Source organism: Brienomyrus brachyistius, chromosome 4 (genome assembly GCF_023856365.1).
Source record: "Brienomyrus brachyistius isolate T26 chromosome 4, BBRACH_0.4, whole genome shotgun sequence".
Lineage (NCBI taxonomy): Eukaryota > Metazoa > Chordata > Actinopteri > Osteoglossiformes > Mormyridae > Brienomyrus > Brienomyrus brachyistius.
In genome coordinates this window covers 4,657,293-4,678,341 of record NC_064536.1, presented here as the reverse complement: position 1 = coordinate 4,678,341, position 21,049 = coordinate 4,657,293, and the positions used below count along the sequence as shown (strand labels likewise).

Here is a 21,049-nt window from a genome sequence, read left to right as displayed (position 1 = left end):
GCATTTATTGGGATATTACTAAGGGTCTTGACATGCAGCGAGCTCCATGTGTGATGTGCGCACGTGAGCGCTGACCAGGGGGCAGGCGGACTGACGTCACGTAGCGTCGTGTTGACATTCGCGCGGCGCAGGAAAGACTGGAACCTCGAGCCCACCCGGGAGCACGAGTCAAACGTTAAAAAGACAAGGGAAATCAAACACACACACACACACACACTCTCTAAACGTGCCGTGCTGCTTCTCAAAGCCATGTTACCCAGCTCAAGAATTAGGTGACTTTTGTCCTCAGTAGAAAACTGAGGAGATGGAATGATAAAATGGGCTACGGGAGTACCCGTTAACGAGGCTAGCTGTCCGACGAACAGTACGAGGTAAGTCACTCTGTCCGGCCCCTGAATACGCGGTGTAACCTCGCTACGGTCGATTTAACATGTTATTGCCATAGTTTCCCGTGTTAGCCGCTGGTTAGGCCGTGTACCGCGTCCTCGGCGAGTCCACCGGCTAGCTTGTTAGCTCGTCCGGCTAGTCGCGGCCGAAGCCGTCAGTCCGGCCGTCGTCCTTCTCCGTCCAGGTAGCCAAATTACCAGGTGGAGATGCTGCTCCGCCTTTGTGCTGAAAGATGGTCTTCAGGCCAAGGGGAAGACGGTTTAGTTAGTCAATCGACGTATTTTTTTAGACTAGTAAGGCAGTGGGCGTGTGCTGATATCTTCCAGCTATCCTGTAATTACGTTATTGACAGCATAAATAAGTATATATAATGTTTGAGAAAGTAATGCTATTTGAGTACCTCTGTATGGTGTCATTCTGGACTGATATTGACAAGTTACATGTTAAAGTTACATGTTAAGTTAAACGTGTGAGCCGCTTGTGGAGCTAACTGCGGCGTTGTGCAGTAGGTTTAAATGTCTCGACCTGAAGCCGGCTAGTCTGGCACACATATCTAGTTTATGCCATAAAGCCTTGATTACATCTAGTAAGATAACTACTTCCTGTAATCCAGGAACAGTTATTTGTAGCAGTAACCCTGTTTGTGACATGTGAGGTTCAAGGACAATGTAAATCCGTTGCATGTCAGTCACATAATATTTAGCTTTACATACCTCATCTATGCTCTACCCTATGAGGCATTTAATGTGGAGTTTACGTGGTGTTATGACAATTGGGAGGAATCCTCCCCCACTGTTGAGCAAGTAGCTGATCACGTAGGGAAAGGTCAGCCTGTAATTTGATGTGGCTGCAAGTGCATGACTGCAGATTGCTTCACAGACCTGGGAACTTGGTGTACAAACAGGGCTGGCATGTCCTGGGGCGCAGGCGGTACCATCGCCCATCCCTGACAGCTGTGAACAGAGCGAGGCCTTTGATGCTGGCCGCAATACAGTTGTGCGCTAAGACTGGGTTGCAACCAATTGTGGTATGAAGCACGTTTGGTTGTAAAAAGCTGCTTCAGCTACATTCAGTTGGCCAGAACAGGAGAGCTGGGCAGGGTTATTTCCTGAATTGCTAGCGTAAAATATTCAGTAGCGCATTTATTTTTGAACATTTTTACTTGTCAGTTCCCTTGTTTTTGCCCTAATGTAATAACAAATCATGAAATGAACTTTCCGTGTGTTGTCTTCCAACCTGGCATGTTGATTCAAGTCAGTCTAGGCTGGGACCTGTTTATCTTACTAGGGAGCAAATCTAGACTGTAACTTTGGGCCTGCATATGCTCAAAACTTGGACAGACTGGACTGTTTAGTCGATGTAGCCAACAGTCAATAAATATTTTAGAACATACGGCCAGAAGTTACATAAATCAATGGTTGAAGTAGCTTGTGGGCACGTCTACTAGTGGGTGCAATGTGACAGCTACATAGAATTGGCTCCTGTAGACTTTCAGTATGCTTCACTACGGCTTCAGCCAAAAAGATGCTCTGGGTTTGGCAGTGAGAAGCTGTTCACTGAGATACTGCCACTGGTGTGTGTATGTGTGTGTGTTGCATCACACACCTCAGTGAAAAAACGAGCTTGAATCACCAGAGGAAAGGATTCATACTGGATCAGTGCAGGAGCTTAGATTAGAGGATGAAAAATAGTGGAGGGGAAAAAAAGATGACGATTTCTGTCGTCTTCTGGTGTGCTGTGCTGGGGCACAGAAGTCGCCACTCCTCAGATGTGCTGTGCTGGGGCACAGAAGTCGCCACTCTTCAGATGTGCTGTGCTGTGGCACAGAAGTCGCCACTCCTCAGATGTACTGTGCTGTGGCACAGAACTCGCCACTCCTCAGATGTACTGTGCTGTGGCACAGAACTCGCCACTCCTCAGATGTACTGTGCTGTGGCACAGAACTCGCCACTCCTCAGATGTACTGTGCTGTGGCACAGAACTCGCCACTCCTCAGATGTACTGTGCTGGGGCACAGAACTCGCCACTCCTCAGATGTGCTGTGCTATGGCACAGAACTCGCCACTCCTCAGATGTGCTGTGCTGGGGCAAAGAACTCGCCACTCCTCAGATGTGCTGTGCTGGGGCACAGAAGTCGCCACTCCTCAGATGTGCTGTGCTGGGGCACAGAAGTCGCCACTCCTCAGATGTGCTGTGCTGGGGCACAGAAGTCGCCACTCCTCAGATGTGCTGTGGCTACTCAGCTTTGTGATTCGTCTGGCACTCTTTTTGTGTTGAGATGAAGCCAAGGTCTAAAACTGGAACGTTTGTGGAGAAAGTTACAGGAGAAATCCGTTATTAATGACAATCAGTATCCCATATTCATGACAATGAATATTTGAGGAATCTACTGATTGATGATTCATCGAGTAATCATTCACGTGTAGAATAATATATAATAGAGATGCACCAATTGCAATTTTCTTGGATAATTCCGATTTCTGATTATTTTGCAAGTGCGACCGGCAGATACCAATTTTTGACAATTTTCATTCTAAGAACTATAATTGATAATATAAACTCATCTTTTCTTCAGTGAAAATTTTTATTTTCACAATAAAAGAAATTGTTAAACTTTACAATTTCTGCTGAACTCCACTAAGTTACAGGATCTTCTCTCACTTAAACAAATCTCAAAATAAAGTGCACTATAACTGGAAAGAGGTACAAATAACAATTAACTGAAAATGAGCTACTGTACACCGAACTTTGTCTGACATATTTTACTTTACCAATCGAGCAGGTGCAGCAGATTTAAATAACAAAACAAATGTCAGTTACTTATATCATTTTCCAGTATGCTTAAATTCACCAGATAATATAACGTTGACCCTTTTCTCTTTTTCTACTCGTCTTGAAAATAACATCCATAGGTTACAAACCTCCATATAAAACTGAAGTGTACTATACGCTTCCAAATAATAATAGGTGCAGGACAATATTATTAATACCAACATCGCATGTTATGTCCATACAATTCTTACATCGTTTGTAAGCTAGCTTAAGATCAGGCTTTTTCATACCTTCATACTGTACGGACATTATAGCGCAGTTAGTTTCAATAAAACATTTTTACTCTCATAGGAAAGAAGCTTAGCTAGCTTTGCAGTTTTAATGATTATTCCTTTTAAGCTTTTTAAATATATGTTTCATAATCAGTTTAAGGTTTCGCTCCGATGTTTCACCACTCCATTTCATTTAAGTTGCATTTTTTTTTTTTTGGACAGTGGACGGCGGTGTGCAGCGACAGTGCTACTCGCTTCACCACTGAGCCATTAAAGCTTGAATGATATGCAATGGTAATATCGACATGGCATTTTATGCACGTGCAGTTGTGGCATCGTAAGGACTGCAGTACTTTGCTGGGCTCAAACCATCACTTTGTGCTAACACATTTTTATTCAGTCACAGGAAACAAAACTTAGCAAGTTTTTCAATTTTAATGATTCTCTTCAAGATTTTCTGGTACATGTTAAAAATTCAATCTGAAGTGTACCACCGCTCCTTTTGCAAGAACGCATGCGCTCTCCAAAACAATAGTAATCATTCTTGTCCTTGCTTGCCTCGTTTGTGAGAAACTGAACAAAAATGACTGAAGAGGAGAATAGCGAACAAGAATTGGTCACGAAAAGACGTTCATCTTCCATTGTTTGGAAACATATCGCATTACGTGGAGATGATATTGAGCGGAAGCAAGTGATTTATCAGCGCTGCTTTGTGTGCTTGCACAACTCGGGTCAGTACCACTAACATATTTGACAGACACTGTTGATAAGTTTTTCAACCCCTAAATACTGCAAAAACTTCAAATATCTCAGTTGCAAAGGGTCAACTTTTTTGCAATATTGTTCATTTCTACATTCACAAAAAATATTATATACCATATTGTGTAAGATGATGGCTAAGTGATGGTTCTGACCTTCGTTTTAGCCGTGATTATTCTGACATTTGTGATTATATTAAACAAAGTACATCACAGCTCTTTTTTCTCATTTGGTTTTCTTAAATCATGCATTTTCTTCGTCGTAAACAGCAGAAAACTTTTGGTTTTCAAGTATATGCAGTAATAGTGACTAAATCTTAAGTCATGTAGGCCTAAGTGTACATGCATTATGCGGTTTTGCATTTTTTCATGTTGCCCTGGGAAGTGTTGTAGCCTTGACCCACCATCGTAAATAATCTGTAGCCATTGTTACAAACATGGACCATTTTTCTGTTAAGGCAACAGCAGTCTAACACCTCTAGCAGTAAGCTCTGTAGTGTAACAGCACACTGTGGTTTTTGGACAACTACATCATGAATATTTTGGTAACGTACTGAAACTCCAGGTACTCCAGATCTTCTACCACTTGTGTTTTTGAGGCAAGCACCCGTCTGTTTTCTCATACATTCTTGTATGTGAGCAGATGTTCACAGTGAGTGGCTGGCTAGCAAGCACACAAGGTGGAAACTGTAATTGTTTGCCAACATTTGCTAAGTCGAATGCATCACTGTCACCAGAGCTTATCATCACACTTGCTTTCGGTCAGGTCATCCCATTAGCGATCGTATGCAGCAAGCAGATGGCCGATAAGAACAAAAAACAAGCAACTTGTTTGAACTGATCTAACCACTTCATAAGGAAAGGGTTGTGATATAGTTTTGTTTTGGAAATTTTACTGAAAGTTTGTGCCTGGAGAAACTGCACTGTTACACATTGGTGCTGATAATATGAGAGGTCGTTGTGTTGAAGTCTATAGTCTGGAAATCAGCACATTATTACTGATAGAGGTGCAAGCTGCTGCTGTTATGGTAGAACCTCAGTCACACCACTTGTGTGAGATCTGTCCAACAAATGCTGAGAAGCTTCTGAAATACAGGAGAGATAAAGGCATTCTGAGGGTTGGACATGCCAAGCATAGCTGGTCCAGATCTGGGAGCCATGACTGTGTATCTGGACATTTTAAGCAGCTGTTGCGTGAAAATCCTTTTTGTTTTAGACACTGGAAATAAAACTAATTTTTCCTTTTAGTGGGTCTAAAATGAGGACCCCAGGAAATTCCATGTAAATGACCCTTTGACCTTGACATTGTACCTAAAGAGAACACAATGATAAGTGTGGAAACAGATCGATTATGATACTGTACAAACGGCTCAGCGAACCACAAGATATGGTCCACTGTTTGCCATGGGTTATGTGTTCATATGAAAGGTAGCACGCTAGCAGGAACATGGACTCTGAAGTCTCCATAATCCAGAGAAGAAGAGGAGCGTTATTTTTCAAATGAGGCCTTGTCCACAGGTACATGGGTATTTTTTTTTTTTATAAAGGTAGCTTTTTCTATGCGTTTGCCCTTTTGTGCACAGGGAAACAGAGTTTTTTATGCAAAACCGCATCCAGAGTGAAGATTTTCAAAAACTCTGTTTTCAGTGTCAGTGTAGACATTGACATTAGAGTATGCGCTGTTTACATTAGGCGAGTTTACTCTTGGCAACGCATTTTTAGCCTCTTCACCTGGACAGAGATTTTTTTTAATGCACGTGTACATGTGGACAAGGACTGATTGTCATATTCTTGATCTTTGATATAGATCATGTTGGTAGACAATTTGTGCAGAAGTCGAGGAACACAACTTGTAGTTTACTAAGGAAAAATATATGATGGCTGCGATGGGCTGCCCCCCCCGTCCTGGGTTGTTCCCTGCCTGGTGCCCGTAGCTTCAGGGATAGGCTCCAGATCCCCCCGCAACCCAGAAGGATAAGTGGTTTGGAAAATGGATGAATGGAAATATATGATGACTAATGAGTAGTGTTGTAATGTTGATCATGGGATTTAAAACAAAAGCAACTGTTTGAAAAACATAATCTATTTATTGCATTCACCCTGCTGCCGCATACTTAAACATTGTTGCAATGGGTTCATCGCTGTCCCACTCCATTTCAGTCTCCATTATCGAATCAAATGTCTGGAAATCAGACATTATTTGAATTTTGAGAATACTGTGCTATGTTCAACAATATTGTGCCATCTGCTGCCTTAATATTGTTGGGTTACATTAGGGGGTGATTGTATAAGTAAAATGTTTTTGAAATATGCTTCTCAAGTGTGAGCTCCAAGGTCAGGCTCTCGATTTACTTCTGTTTACACCAGGAACCAGGAATAAGGATCCTGTTCCTTAACACCTGGGGTTCATGGTGGGTTTCTTCATACATCCAGCATCCCACATTATTCGGGGAGAAGCCTTGGGGGAGAATGTGAATCGCAATGGCCAACTTTGAAGCATACCAGGAGTACCAGCGGATCGAGGACTTTGAGGAGGACTCGCCGCCTGGGGAGGAAGACTTGCTTGTGCACGTGCCAGAAGGCCTGAAAGGTACTTTGGCAGATACTGGCAGGCGCCACTGGGGCAGATTCTGTGCTTTTATGATTTGTTCATTCAGTTGACACTGTTCTGCAGAATATGTCAAATCGACACTCACTGATACTGGTGAAACAGTCATTTTCTGTCACACAATATATGTACCAAAAGATACCTTCATTGTTTTAATGTGGGTTCTGTTCTTTGTCATTGTGACTTTAATGTAATTTAGTTGTATGTTTTAGAGTGATGACATTTTCCTAGTCTTTTGGTCGATAATTGACATGGCAGTATAAGTGTAAATGAAATAAGTAATGATAGTGTTCAAGTGTCATTTAAGCAGCAGAGCCTGCTTTCCTGAGCTGGATGGTACTTAACACTGATGCTTTTCTCTGTGTAGATTCATGGCATCATATCAAGAATCTGGACAACTTCTTCACAAGAATATCCTTTGACTAAATTTCCTTCTACTCCCAGATGTTTGTGGAAAATTTAAGGAAGCATGAAACCATGCGTTTAAATCTTGTGTTTCCTGAGTTTATAGGTCAATCGGAGAGGACGTTTGTGAACCCAGTGTCTCTGTGTCCTCTGGTAGTCCTTTTTCATTTTCTTCTATGGTGCTGGGTTTGATTGGTGAAGCATTTCCAATTACATTGTGGGTGGAAGGTTTCCCATGATGCCACATTGCGACGGGCCCAGTAATGCAGGACCTGTCTCTCTGAAATGAGACACTGATTTCCTTTTATTCGGCTCAGTTGGTTTTGCAAAGGGTCGAGGCACAAGTCGCAAATTGAATTGCATCTCACATGTTAACTTTGGTGGCTCTTTTTTTTTCCTTTGAAAGTATTAGGAAATCAGAACCTAACATTCGGCTCTGATTAGCAGGTGAGCCTGTTGTGCCAGTGGGGCCTTTGCTGGGGAGACCTGCCCTTAAAACCCAATGCTTGTATCGAGAGCCGCGTGCTGATAAGTTTAGAAAGCTGGCTATTTTCCAGTTCAATTGAAGAATATTGGATAGAATACCGACTTTAGTGCTGAACCGCTCCATTTGCTTCTAGAATAACTGGTAGCATGGATGCAACAGCCTAACAAAACTAAAATGGTTTCATGGTTGTATATTATTTAGATATGCACAGTCTCTTGAGTTACAATTACAGTTTTTTCCCCAATTCTTAGAACAGATGCAGATTTTTTTTATGCTAAATCTAAAAAAGTTCACATATTTGTCTCCATTTACCTCTAGATTTAGGGGGTAGAATAACGTGCAAACCTGCCTTTAGAGGAGGTGTGCGGTTTTGGAGGTCGATCAATATAGAAACATGCAGCAGGCCATTGTATTGTATTATGCTTGGTTTGATAACATTCTGACTTTGCTGTGAAGGGTTGCTGATGGCTTTAGCTGGTTTGTCTGGAGAATAAGATAAAAATAAGGAACTATATTTAAATGTGGTCCCTGAATAGGTATCGATATTGGACCAGACAAGGGGTCAACAAAATTATTCCTATACACTTAGCCTTCCCTCCTCTAGGGGTCTCATGTTGCTCTGTTTTCCTCAACATTTTCCTCCACATTTACCACTTCCACCAGAAGAATGGCTTTGCTTGTATGATGCTGTCCGAGTTCTTCGAACTGGTGTAAGTGTGCCTATGTTCCCGTCTTGTGTATCAGAGAATATCACATTAATTACTGCTTGAAGAACCTGCTGGCATACAGGGACTCGTACACCTGATATGGGCCACGAAGCACATGAGTTGCTTGCTGCCAAACAAGCCTCGGGTGTAACGTGATGCAGCCCCAGGCATGGCCGACTCCTAGTACGCAGACCAGCACTGAGAGCAGGAGGGACAGGAAGCGTGGACACAATGCTGGCCAGCGACTCCCTGGCAGCCACTGCGCTTCAGCTTACTGGCCCTTGTTCGCATGTTTCGTGTTTTGGGCCAGATGGTTTTATTTACGCCCAGGAGAAATAGTAACTTAGGAGCATTGATATTGAGGAGACCTTGGATGGTGCTGCACTAGCATTTTTCTGACTAATTGCTTCGATCAGATTTTTCTTTGTTTGCTAATATGTTAAATTAGAAATGGCTGAAAGAGACTGATTTATTTTTCTTTAAACAACTCTCAACTAGTGCTGTTCGACTCTGACCCTAATGACCTTGACTTTTAGCATTATCGATTTAATTTTTAATTTTTTTCCTCCCTTGCAGACAGTTCCTGTTTGTGGTCACATTTACGACATTCCTCTTTAACTGCGTGGAGTACGATGTGCTCTTTGCCAACCGGGCAGTGAACCACACCGGCCAAAACCCCCTGGACCGGAACAAGGTCACGCTGCCTGATGCCATCCTGCCCAGCCGGCAGTGCACAGAAAGGTGTGTTCGTTTCAGCTGATCCTCAGCCTACATCTAGGCCTCAGAAATGCACAGATGTTATCGGGTAGTAAACAGATGTCATCACGTTTTCAGGATAGGGTTGGCCTCATCGCCACATGGAATCACGTGGTAATGAAATGAAAATTATGCCTATAGGGCATGAGTGGAGAAAGTAAGAAATGCCCATGCATTAAGGTATTTAGTGTCGCATAACTGAAGTGAAATTACTGCAGACAAATGAACAGTAATGAGGCTATTAAACAAAACTGAGTAAACGAGATAAAGGGTTACACTGATATCACCACCTGTGTTGAAGTCAGGCTGATAGTCTTTACTTTAAAGTAAAGAAAAACGTCCTTTTAAGTATCACAGCAGAAGGGTGTGGAGACACAGAGGGGGCTCTTTGTGTCACCCGATGGGCAGAGGCACCTAGAGGGTAGAGAAGGACCTTCAAAGGAAGTGGACGCTTTTAAATAGCATGTTGAAGAGCGATGCCTCTGTGGGTCCGCTTATTATAGGGTCATAACGCATTGCTAGCAAAAGACTTGACCTACACAGCAGTGTAAAAAGATTTTCAGGTAGAGCTGCTTGATATGTAAAAATTTCCAGAATGTGCTCTACACTGGATGTCATTCAGGACCATTGGGCTGTTTAAGGTTTCTGCGACGATAGCCGACAAGTTTACAGTGTAAATCCCATTAATGTGTGTGGTTTGGGAATTTTTAGCTTTGATTGGTCATACGGTAAAGTGATCTATTTTTTTAAATGCAGATATTGCATAGGATGCATGTGGAATGTGTTGTTGAAATGTTTCGCAATGAGAAAATGGCTTAATAAACTGCCCCGCAAAGTCACGTCAGCTCTGATTTCTGATCCCCATGACAAGCTCCTTCTTGACTTGCTGCCAAGGCTACTGGAAGGAGGTCAGCAGCATTGCAATCTGGTCTGATAGGTCCTTCTTACAGCGGAGATGTTTCTTGCCATTAACAACTTCATTCTAAAACGGCGCATGAGCTGTTCAGTGAAATTATTCCTCTAAATACTGATTTTTTTTTTAGCGCCACTAAATTCCTTGATACAGCCCAACATACAGTATAGAGGCTAACATAAGCTTCCTGGTTTGTCCAGGAGGAGGTGCTGTGTTACTGAAGTTGCAACCCGGGGATGGGAAGCTGTGGGAGAACTGGCCAGGCATTCCGGTCAACGCATGATCCGCCACCGTTGGCTAATACCAGACCTTTTTTTGACCCAATCATGACTACTTATGCAGATGTGACATAGAACTGACATCCTGTCTGAAGCCTCCGGATGTTTCTGCGTTATCAGGATGAAAAAGCACAGTACAGCTGCATGGCTAAAATTTCTGCTCGAAAACACCCAATAGCACCCCACCAAGTCTTTTTCATAAGACCCTTATCTTGAATTGCTCCATTTTTCAAACACTCTGTTTTCAGATAATTTATCATTCAAATAGCATTTTCCGCACCATATGTCTGCTTCACCCTCGGGGTGATCCAAACTGTGGCCCCCATTCATAATTCATTCGGCCCGCATTCTTTTGTGTCCAGCACTGAGGCTGTGCTAAATAGGTTTATGAGTGCAGTGCCGTCCTGGCGTATGTACATGCCAGTGAGTCTGAGATTACGCAAAAGAGGGACGTGCGTAGTAATGCCCCTCTGCAGCATTCTTTGTCTGGTATGGATGCCTCTGTATTGGGTCCTTATTTACATCCCCTTCCTGAGTGCCGGCTATGGAGCGATGTGTCATCTTGCTTCAAGTAATTTCTCTCACTTCCCAGAAAATGAGACCAAAGCATGAGAAAGTGCACGGGGTGTTTGGGCCAAGCGAGGAGGCTTCTGAATTCCGCAGGATTTGCCGGGGATGTCAGATGTGTCCATTTTAATGAGAAACTCCCACACTGTGTACAGAACACCTACAGAACTACTGCTAGCCTCAGAGCGCCCCGTTATTTTATGTGACTGTAGGAAAGTGCTGTGTTATTTTTAACGGTATTACCGTGTTTCACCACAAAGAAAGTATATCCCTTATGTTCAGAGATCATTTTGTTTTGAGGACATGGTCCTCTGGAGTGTTATTTGTCGTCATTATTGTAGCAAGTCACAAAACATCTTATGAATAGGCTGATTTGGCTGCTTTGTCTGTCACCTGTGTTAAGTTTGTTGGATAAAAGTGCTCCATCCTTAATCTTTGAGTCTGAGTGCAGCCTTCATGACGAATGCAGTGCAGGCTGAATTTGCGCCTTAATCAAAGAAACCGCGCCCCCCTGCAGTTAGTGCTTTGGGTTCAGCATCTTCTGAACTCGATATGTTTTAGCTGATAGTTAAGGTAGAATATCTGCCGGTTCAGCATTCAATTCCTTAAACTGCTTACTGAAGGAAAAAGGAGGAAGTTAATATCAAGGTGAATGCATTTACGATTGAGTGACCTTGGACTATACAACAGAACTAAACTAAAGGATCAAATGCATCTGTGGTTGCATTTATCTCTGTTTCTGTGCCTTGGTGCTTCAAAGTTTCATAGAAAAGTTTTGAAATTCTGTTAATTCGAGGCTGACAACCTGTCTGTTGATCAGAAATGATATTAACACTATATTTTTATGTCCACTACATTCCTTATGAGACTTGTACATTACTTATTTACTATTTTCCCACCATCCCCTATTTCAAGACTTTGTAATGATTTTTCTGCAGTGTTTGTTGCTTCCTTTAGTTCCATCACCGAGATCAATGTTAAGAAAACAAAGAGCGGACCATAGTGAGAGCGCGATTGTGTTCCTCCTGCCTCAGATTCAATTTGTCTCCTTGCAGGATTCGGGATAGCAGCTGGATCATTTTTCTCCTCATCATGGCTGCTATCTTCTGGGTCTATCGGCTGATCAAGGTCTTCTGCAATGTACTGAGCTACTGGGAGATACGACAGTTTTACATTAAAGCACTGAAAATTAGGATGGTGAGTCTTTCTGACGTGTATCACACCGAGGGCCACGAAGGGGGATTGACTTCATTTAAGTTATGGTACTGTGGGTTATACAGCTGCAGAAATATCCCAGTGCTGTACTGTTGTCCTTTGTGAGTGCGGACAGATTCACAGAGCTTGTTATTTTGACTTTTGGTTATTTCTGCATGCCACATGGAAAACAATGTATAATATGGTGGCTTTGCTTTTGGCTGATCTTTTTTGGTGGTTGGTAGCTTTAATAAAACGTTGTCATGACATTACCACCATCATTAGTTACTACCATGCTGTAATTGTGTATTACTTGATTTCAGTTTAAAAAAAGGTCAGATTTCCTGTAGATGGCGGTACCACATTTATTTACAGAATGCCAGTCTAGCAGCAGTGGAATGTGGGCTCCAGGCTCTCCTGCCATAGTTACTGGCTACTGTGTGTGATGATGACCAGTGATAATAATCAACCAGTGACTACATTGCCGTGAAATCTGGGAATATAAATTACTCCCATTCTTTGTGTCTAGACCTCTAAACTGCAGTCTGTATTTCATTTGTTATAAACACAAAGTACATCAGTAGCTAACTTTTAATATTCAACATGTCAGTTAAATCTGCTGCTCACCAGTTTGCAAGGCTAGCTCTCGCTGATCTCACTCTTATGGAAATAAAAGACAAAGCAAATCAGATTTCCCCCCTCCCGATACAGATCAAATTTCCCACTTAGTACTAGGTCAGATAATGTAAGTTGAATTTGTTGAATTGAATCTAATTTCCATATGATTCCAGTTTTGGCCACAGAATATTTGCTCCCTCCCAGATGACTTAGCTCTGTGGTCGTGGAGAAGCCCGTTCTCACCCAGAGAATGTGTGCCATCCTCTTGCTCCCTCCACAGGACGAGCTGTGCAACTTCACCTGGCAAGAGGTGCAGGGCCGGCTGATCAGCCTACAGCGTGAGCAGCAGATGTGCATCCATAAGAAGGAGCTGACAGAGCTGGACATCTACCACCGCATCCTGCGCTTCAAGAACTATATGGTAGCCATGGTCAACAAGTCCCTGCTGCCAGTGCAGCTGCAGCTCCCCCTGCTGGGCGAAGTGGTCTTCCTCACACAGGGCCTCAAGTATAACTTTGAGCTTATCCTGTTTTGGGGGCCCGGCTCGCTCTTCCAGAACAAGTGGAACCTGCACCCCAAGTACAAGCGGGCTGGGAACCGGCTGGAGCTGGCACAGCAGCTGAGTCGCGTCATCCTTCTGATGGGCTTAGCAAACTTGCTGCTCTGCCCCTTCGTCCTGGTCTGGCAGGTGCTTTACGCCTTCTTCAGTTACACCGAGGCTATCCGGCGCGAGCCTGGAAGCCTGGGCGCCCGCCGCTGGTCGCTCTACGGCCGCCTCTACCTGCGCCATTTCAACGAGCTGGACCACGAGCTGCACAGCCGCCTGGGCCGCGGCTACAAGGCCGTCTCCAAGTACATGAACTCCTTCACGTCGCCGCTGCTGGCCGTGCTGGCCCGCAATGTGGCCTTCTTCTCGGGCTCCGTGCTGGCCGTGCTCATCGCGCTGACCGTCTACGATGAGGACGTGCTGACCGTGCAGCACATTCTGACGGCTATTACGGTGTTGGGTGTGGTCATCACAGTGTCCAGGTGAGTGGGTTTTGGGGTTTGGATCTGTGAGTGGAGTTAACATCCTTAAATCTATAAAGTCATTAAATGGTATGCATCTATCTTCTAACAGTCTTATGCCCTGTGCTGCCAGGGTTAGGCTCCAACTGGTATTCCGAGTAAATGCAGAGTTTGGAGCAAAGGTTTCTTAGAAAACCGTTTATTTAATCATACTCTTGCAAAGAAAAGAAGTGTTGACTTTAGATCCCAAATGTTACAACATGTTGAGCTTCCATGTTGAGAGCGCTGGCTGCCCGCAGGTCCTTCATCCCGGACGAGCACATGGTGTGGTGCCCGGAGCAGCTGCTGCAGTGTGTGCTGGCTCACATCCACTACATGCCCGACCACTGGAAGGGCAACGCCAACAAGGGCGAGACCCGCGATGAGATGGCCCAGCTCTTCCAGTACAAGGCGGTAGGGGAGGCTGCGCATCTCCGCAGACTTCACAGGGAGTCGTTACGGCCTGCAGCCGGGGCGAGTCTGACGCCTTATGTCCATCTTCCTCTCGTAGGTCTTCATCCTGGAGGAGCTTTTGAGCCCCATCGTCACGCCCTTCATACTCATCTTTCTGCTCCGCCACAAGTCTCTGGAAATCATCGACTTCTTCAGGAACTTCACCGTGGAGGTGGTGGGTGTGGGCGATATCTGCTCCTTCGCGCAGATGGACGTCCGTCGCCACGGCAACCCGCAGGTCAGCAGCGGGGGTGGGGGGACAGCAGCCGTTCTCCAGCGGCCCTCAGGCATCGTGGAATCGCATGTGCTTTTGGCAAACCGGAAAAAAACGTTAAGACTGAAAGAAAAAATAATGATAATATGTAACCTCTTAACTGACTTGCTTTTTATTTTTATTTGCTTTAAATGTAAATTTAATGAGAACATTCTAAAAATTCCCCAAAAAGTCCCATGGTGTAACATTCGAAAGATGACCTGACTAATATTCTTGCTTCCGAAATCTCTTCCACTTCCAGTGGATGTCAGAGGGCCAGACGGAAGCTTCCGTCTATCAGCAGGCGGAGAACGGCAAGACGGAGCTGTCCCTCATGCACTTCACCATCAAGAACCCCCACTGGCAGCCCCCCCAGGAGAGCTCGATCTTCATCAGCCACCTGAAGGAGAAGGTGCAGCAGGATGCCGCCACAGGGCCCCCCCGGGCCCTGCTGCTTTCCGAAGCCCCCCTCTGTGCCTCGCTGCTGTCCAACGAGTCCGGCCACGGGGTAGGTCTGCATCCGCAGTCCTTATGCACAGACGCTATCAGCTCCTGTACTCTCAGAAACGTGTTTCTGAAGAGCCTGGTACCCACATCTGGGAATTCCCCAGGCGGCCAGGGAGGCCCTTTCCATATGGGGTGATTCCCACATGCAAACGCTCATCTTACTGGGAATGTTCCCCCACATCCGACACTGACATCGGTCAGCATAACAGATCAATATGAACCTACAGGAAACAATTTAGACCCAAGTCAGAATCATGTTTTATGACCATCTTTTAATGGGTGATTAGTACCGTTGCCTCCCACCTATGGGACCAGGGTTCGAGTCTCTGTCACGGCTCTACATGTGTGGAGTTTGCATGTTCTCCCCGTGTCGTCGCGGGGTCTCCACCAGGTTTTCCCGTTCCCCCCCCCCCCCACAGTAATATGTCAAGGAATTGGAGTGGCCCCATTTCCCGTAGGTGTGAATGCTGTGTGCGACTTGCGTGTTTTGGTGCCCCGTCCTGGGTTACTCTTTGCCTTGTACCCAAAGCTTTTGGGATAGACTCTGGACCCCAGTGAACCTGCATAGGATGAGCAGGTATAGAAAATGGATGGATGGATGGATGGACTTTGTAACAACGTTCAGGTGTATCCCCAGAAAGGTTGTGGTTGTTCATGCTACTGATATATTTCTTAAGATAGCATCACCGTCAGCCTGCTGTCTCCCTCCATTCCTTTTGTCTTTTGGGATTCAAACTCAGACTGATAATCTGCTGGCCAGCGTCCTGACCCACCCAGTGCTGACCGCCTCGGGACAGCCGGGACACGACCGGCGCTCCCACCCGGCCGGCACCACTGCCTCCGTGGCCGCTAGCGTTCTGGCCTCCCTGTCGGGTTCCCAGCTGCCGGGCCGCACGCGTTCCCACGGCCAGCTGCCGGTCGGCCACGCCGAGAGCCCCATGTACCGCAGCGACCGCACCATGGTGGACAGGTAGGCCACTGCCAGTGTCACCGGGAATATAGCCATCTTATACAGTTAAAAGACATTTACTAATTACATCATATTTATTTCACTGGACAGCATGTCTGCCAGCGACTCACGGTTTCGAGGCGAGTCCAGGTCTGCCCTGCAGTTGGAGTTGGCCTCTGCTGAGATGAGCCTACACGCCATCTACATGCACGAGGTGGGTACTGCAGCCTGGTTATGAGGTCCCAGAAAACCCCTCTGTCTGCTCTGTCAGGCCGTACTCTGTCAGCCCTCTGTTTGCATGCCGTGAGTCTATTGTAGTCTGATCTGTACGTAATTGTTTGTCAGTTCTGTCTGCCGGCTTGATGGGTCCCTCTCTTAACTGGCTGGCTGCACCATATGTTAGTTTTCTCAGGGCTCCTGAAAACCAGCAAAACAGTCTTATCAATTTGGTTCTTATATGTTGTATTTTGCCCCCTCCCCAGGTACACCAGCAGGGTTCCCAGTCTCAGCGCCCCCCCGGACAGTGGCAGGCCCCCATGCCCATGAGGGAGCTTACAACAGGTCCATCTCTTGCTTTCATTTCTATTTTGTGATTCGATAATATTCTCAACCCTGCTAAATACCAGTAATGTACCACAGGAGTTTTAGGAGTGTTAGATGTTTGCACCAGATTATTTAAACTGAATATCCATTGGCTCCTCTGTGATTTCTATGTGTGTGTGTCTCCCAGATACAGCACGGCTGCCCTCCCGTGCCGGGGGATCCTCCGTGTCCACACATGTATACCCAGTAGGCTGGACAGAGGAAGAGGAGGGTGGTGAGGATGAGGAGGTGGAGGTAGATGTCAACAGCAGATCTGGTTCACGTCGGGACATGGGCAGGACCTGCTGAAGTGCCTTAACATGGGGTAAGAAGGTGTGAAGCACAGTTTGTGTGCAGTCTCAGTGTGGGTGGGGAGGTGCAGATCTCTGAGAGAGAGTGGCACTAATGTGGCATTCTGTGATCTGTCTGGATCGAGTGCATGTGGGCGCAGCTTTTCTTGCGGTCGCAATGAACCTACGCAACATTGACTTGTTGAATTTTGTTTTCTCTCCATTTTATTTTCAGGGTTTAAATGTATATAATTTTTTTTGTCTTTTTTTTTCTGCAAATGAACGTCGTGGCCTTAGATCATTCATGCCAACCCTGTTGAGTGATGGTTGGGTTTATATGCAGAACTCTCCAAGGTCTCCACCGCATCTCCGTTACTCTTGGTACCGCTCCTGGAAACATGGGGGTGTGCGGCCTTCGTCTTCCAGCCCCCCACCCAGCGTCCCCCCACACCCTCCAGCACGGTTCTTCATGTAACAGTAAACCTCAGTCCCGCTCAGCAGGATTTGGACCTGGGGCAAAGAGGATCCGCCTTTATTTATTCATCTTTTTGCTTCTTGATTTGTTGCTTTCTTTTGGGGAGCTGAACATGAGCAAAGTCCGACCCACGCACTGCAACACACAGCTAACAAAAGACCCTTCTGCAGAGGGGGACAAGGTAACCATCTGTATACGAGTGTCCTAAGTTTACAGACTGACTGGGTGCTTTTGTGAGTTTAGTGGAACAGTGATGCCTCCACATTTGGACACTAAGAAGGAAGGATCTGCTGTCCTTGTCTCTGTGGTATCTACTCTGTTCATCATGAACTTATGGCATGTCACTCACTCACAGGACTCCTGGAGTCTACTTTTTAAATCTTGTTCTGCAAGGTCTTGTTCTGCATTGCTATGGACGGCAATTTATTTTGTAGATGGTTTGGAAAGATTGGGAAAAAAACAAACACTAACCTGGTCTTATAGCACTCTTCATTTAGTAGATCTGCACATGAGGATTGATCCCACTCATGGCGAAAAAATAGGGGAGTTGCAGGAGTGAACCGTGACTCTCCGCCTGGATCTGTGACAAAGGCCCGTTTGGGCTAGATTCTGAGCGGGTGCTTATAGTGAGACTCCCACATAAAGTGGCTAACTGTCAGAGGTGAGCGAGTGCGGCTGCTAGGGGCATCGTCAAAAGTCATTCTGTTACCCTTTTTATTTAAATATCACATTTCACATTGTGCAATTGGATGCATAGTTATTACTGATTTTTAATTTTCCACTATTCATTGACCTTTAACTTTCTCATTCAAAAAATTATACATGTAGGATGTTTAACCACTCTTGGAACAAAATCAATTAATCTTTAGATATTCTCTTTAATATAAAGTCCAGAGGTGTCAGTAGGGATGTCTTCTCGTTCCATTATCAAGTTGTTATCCACGTTATACAAAGCAGGGTGGCTTGCAGAGTAGTTAATACCAAAGGTGGTTTATACTACTTGAATCATCATTCATCCGAAACTCCTCCAGTCTGGGTTCACTGGCCCCTTAAGTGTTGGAAACGCCACTCTAAGAAACCTAGACCTGTTTAAAAATCTTAGCTGGTACCCCATTCTCTGCTTGTTTGATTACAAAATACCCATGTAACACCAGACCTTACTGTATTTTGGTATGTTGATGTAATGCATGGGGCCATTTAAATGTCTGGGAGGGAAGATCGATTCTCCTACTGGCTGCTTTCTCCTGGATTATTTTTGTACTGGTGGGGCTTTGAAGCTTATCATGGTCTCCTGCTCAGGCTTCTATTTACAGTCAGTACCTTCCTCCAGAACCAGATGTCATGGCTTATATCTGAACTATACATAGAACTTTATTTATATGCTTTCTCATTATTTAAGCAATACGTATTTATTTCAGATAAGATAAATACACCAATAATTATTAGGAACACTTGTAAAACAAGGTGAATGTGATTGGTTTTTGCAAACAATAATTTAATGTATTCTAGCACTACATAAAATGCATTTAATGCAATGGGATGGCTTGCCCCCCCCCTCCCCCGGCCTCTGTTGCATGGCACCTTAATTTTAATGCATGTTCAGTGAAAACTAATCAGTCAATTACTGGCAATGAGTGCTTGGATTTTAGCCAGGCGATTGGCTGGGGTGGTAAGTAGAGGATGTCCTCTACACGCTAAGAAAGAGCAGGGTGACCCCACCTGCGATACATGTGTCCCTGTGTAATCGGTAACGAATTAAAAGGAAAATGATGTGCACCATTCAAACAACAATGTTTTACTGCAACTTTGACAGCACTAGAACACAGTACCCTTTTAATTTGCCGATATCCTGTAGATAAAATATAAAAATACTAAATGTAAAAGTTTGTCTCTAATCGCAGTGAAATGAACTGTGTGTCTTTACAGATGTTTGTTTGTAAGAGAAGCTAACATACAGCTGTGTTAAGACATCATCTGTACAGCCTTTTGCACTGAGAACCTAAAGAGCTTCATAGATGGTAGCAGTAGCGTGGTGTGGGGGAAGGACCAAGGAGCTATCTATCCTCAGTCTTTGCCTTCTCACTCGACCTGGTTGTAAACATTGTTTTCTCATGGTCATGGAAACGTCAAAATAATAGCAAATTAAAAAATCACCCCCCCCCCCATGGAGGGCTCTAGGATGGACTAAGGCAGCTAAAATGGCGTCTACGTATGTGATGTCACAGACGTCATGTCTGAAGCTTCTGTGCGTTAAAGCCTGTATGATAGACCCTGTTTGTTGCCTGTATTCATCTGTATGCCATGTACTGCAGGTGTGCCAGAGCTCTCATTACATGTTAAACGTGCAGGCAGCATATACTTTGAAATGCTTTACGCATAAGGTTTCATTCGTTTGTATCAGAACAAAAAAAAAACAGTTCATGTACAGTATTTGTGTTATGACACGTGGGGGTGTATGGTGCAAAAAAGCTTACCGAACAGAATGTTGGCGTTACCACGGTGGGTGAGTGGTAGATCCTTAGGGTCGTTTACTCCCTGAGAGTCGCTTGTCCTGTTTTCACACTGCTTACATACAGCACGGCTACCTCGGCTAGGATGTTTAAGGTGTAAGTGTAAGCTGTGGGCAGAAGGACCACTTATGAGCGCACCCCCACCGGTCTGTCATGGCCGGCGTGACGGAAATGTCAGGGTATGTCTGTCTGTGTTAGGGGCAGCAGAGCTCTCTGCTGTGACACGCTCGCAGTCTACATACAACTGTTCAGCATTTCCTTACATATTCACCTACACCCTGCCTGCACACTGTTACTTTCATTTCCACTTTTAAACCAGACTGAAGAGAAAGGCAACAATTACTGGTCCAAGGTGCTAAGTGCTTGGATTTTGGTTTTTTAATTTAAATTTTTTCTTTGTGCGTGTGTGTGTCGATTTTTATTTAAAACTCTCATGAAAATGAAACATGCCATTGGAGCTGCCCAACTGGGCACCTCTGCTTGGTTTACACTGTTATCAGTTTTAAAGAAATGCGTAGCTTTATGAAACATCTTCATCTGTTCTCTTGGTTCGTGAACAGGAGAAAAATCTTATTTTGTGTGTATTAAATGGAAGTAGTGTTTTGAAAGATGCATTTGGTTTCCAATAAAAAGCTGAATTTGTTCATGTCATGCACTAACTCTTTATTCACCCCTAATGTCACTGGTATGAATGAGTTTACCTGCTGTGAAAGTACAGGAATGTGATACGTACTGAAAGTTGCTGCTAGGGCAGCAATTTAAGAATAAATATATTGATCAGGGCTCTTCAAATATGGACCTCGATTTCAAACCCAGGCCATGTTTTCAGTTCTCCCAGGTAGTAAGTTTAATAAATACTGATTCTGATTGGATGGAGGCTTCACACCTGGCTCACTGGCCAAGGAAGGCTGGAAAATCAGCTGTCGGCCCCTGAGGACCAGGATTTGAATAGCTCTGATATCCAGCCGTCAAAGAAATTAAGATGACAAAGCAGAATTTTTCGTTTCATTCATTTCTCAGTTTGAGTGTGTCTCTGTAAATATATATTTTTTGCAAACTGCAGCCTGGTTTCTCATTGATGTAGAGCTTCTTCCTTGCTTTATAGGACTTCAGTCCAGCTTTTAGGAGCCTGATACGCACTGTCCTAGCAGTGCACTTCACACCTGCACTTAATGTTTCCCGTTCCTTTTCGAAGTCACTTATCATTCTGCGATTTTTGAGAAACTGGCAGGTAAGTTGAGGTCATATCTTGCTTTAGAAA

At 44.6% G+C, this 21,049-nt stretch overlaps 1 protein-coding gene across 3 annotated transcripts; it reads left to right on the top strand.

The window, feature by feature from the left end:
- Nucleotides 1–64: 64 nt before the first annotated feature.
- atg9b (autophagy related 9B) lies at nt 65–20,439 on the top strand. 3 transcript variants are annotated; one of them, XM_049011184.1, is made up of 15 exons: nt 65–371; nt 6,557–6,779; nt 7,165–7,210; nt 8,337–8,399; nt 8,973–9,137; nt 11,966–12,107; nt 13,003–13,751; nt 14,030–14,183; nt 14,281–14,460; nt 14,738–14,983; nt 15,723–15,952; nt 16,043–16,145; nt 16,414–16,492; nt 16,662–16,838; nt 17,039–20,439. In XM_049011184.1, exons 2-14 carry the CDS (start codon nt 6,671–6,673, stop codon nt 16,820–16,822), a joined length of 2,427 nt encoding a protein of 808 aa, XP_048867141.1. In that variant the 5' UTR covers nt 65–371; nt 6,557–6,670; the 3' UTR covers nt 16,823–16,838; nt 17,039–20,439. The 3 variants fall into 3 exon arrangements, with proteins under 3 accessions (XP_048867141.1, XP_048867142.1, XP_048867140.1); XM_049011185.1 differs by having other exon boundaries at nt 67–371; nt 6,623–6,779; nt 17,101–20,439; XM_049011183.1 differs by having other exon boundaries at nt 72–371; nt 6,623–6,779.
- Nucleotides 20,440–21,049: the final 610 nt, after the last annotated feature.

Excerpts from the sequence above, each read along its gene's own strand:
- atg9b (XM_049011184.1), top strand. The coding sequence starts at position 6,671 with ATGGCCAACTTTGAAGCATACCAGGAGTACCAGCGGATCGAGGACTTT. Across the intron at positions 6,780-7,164 it reads CGTGCCAGAAGGCCTGAAAG|ATTCATGGCATCATATCAAG; the intron begins GTACTTTGGCAG and ends TTCTCTGTGTAG. Across the intron at positions 14,461-14,737 it reads GTCGCCACGGCAACCCGCAG|TGGATGTCAGAGGGCCAGAC; the intron begins GTCAGCAGCGGG and ends TTCCACTTCCAG.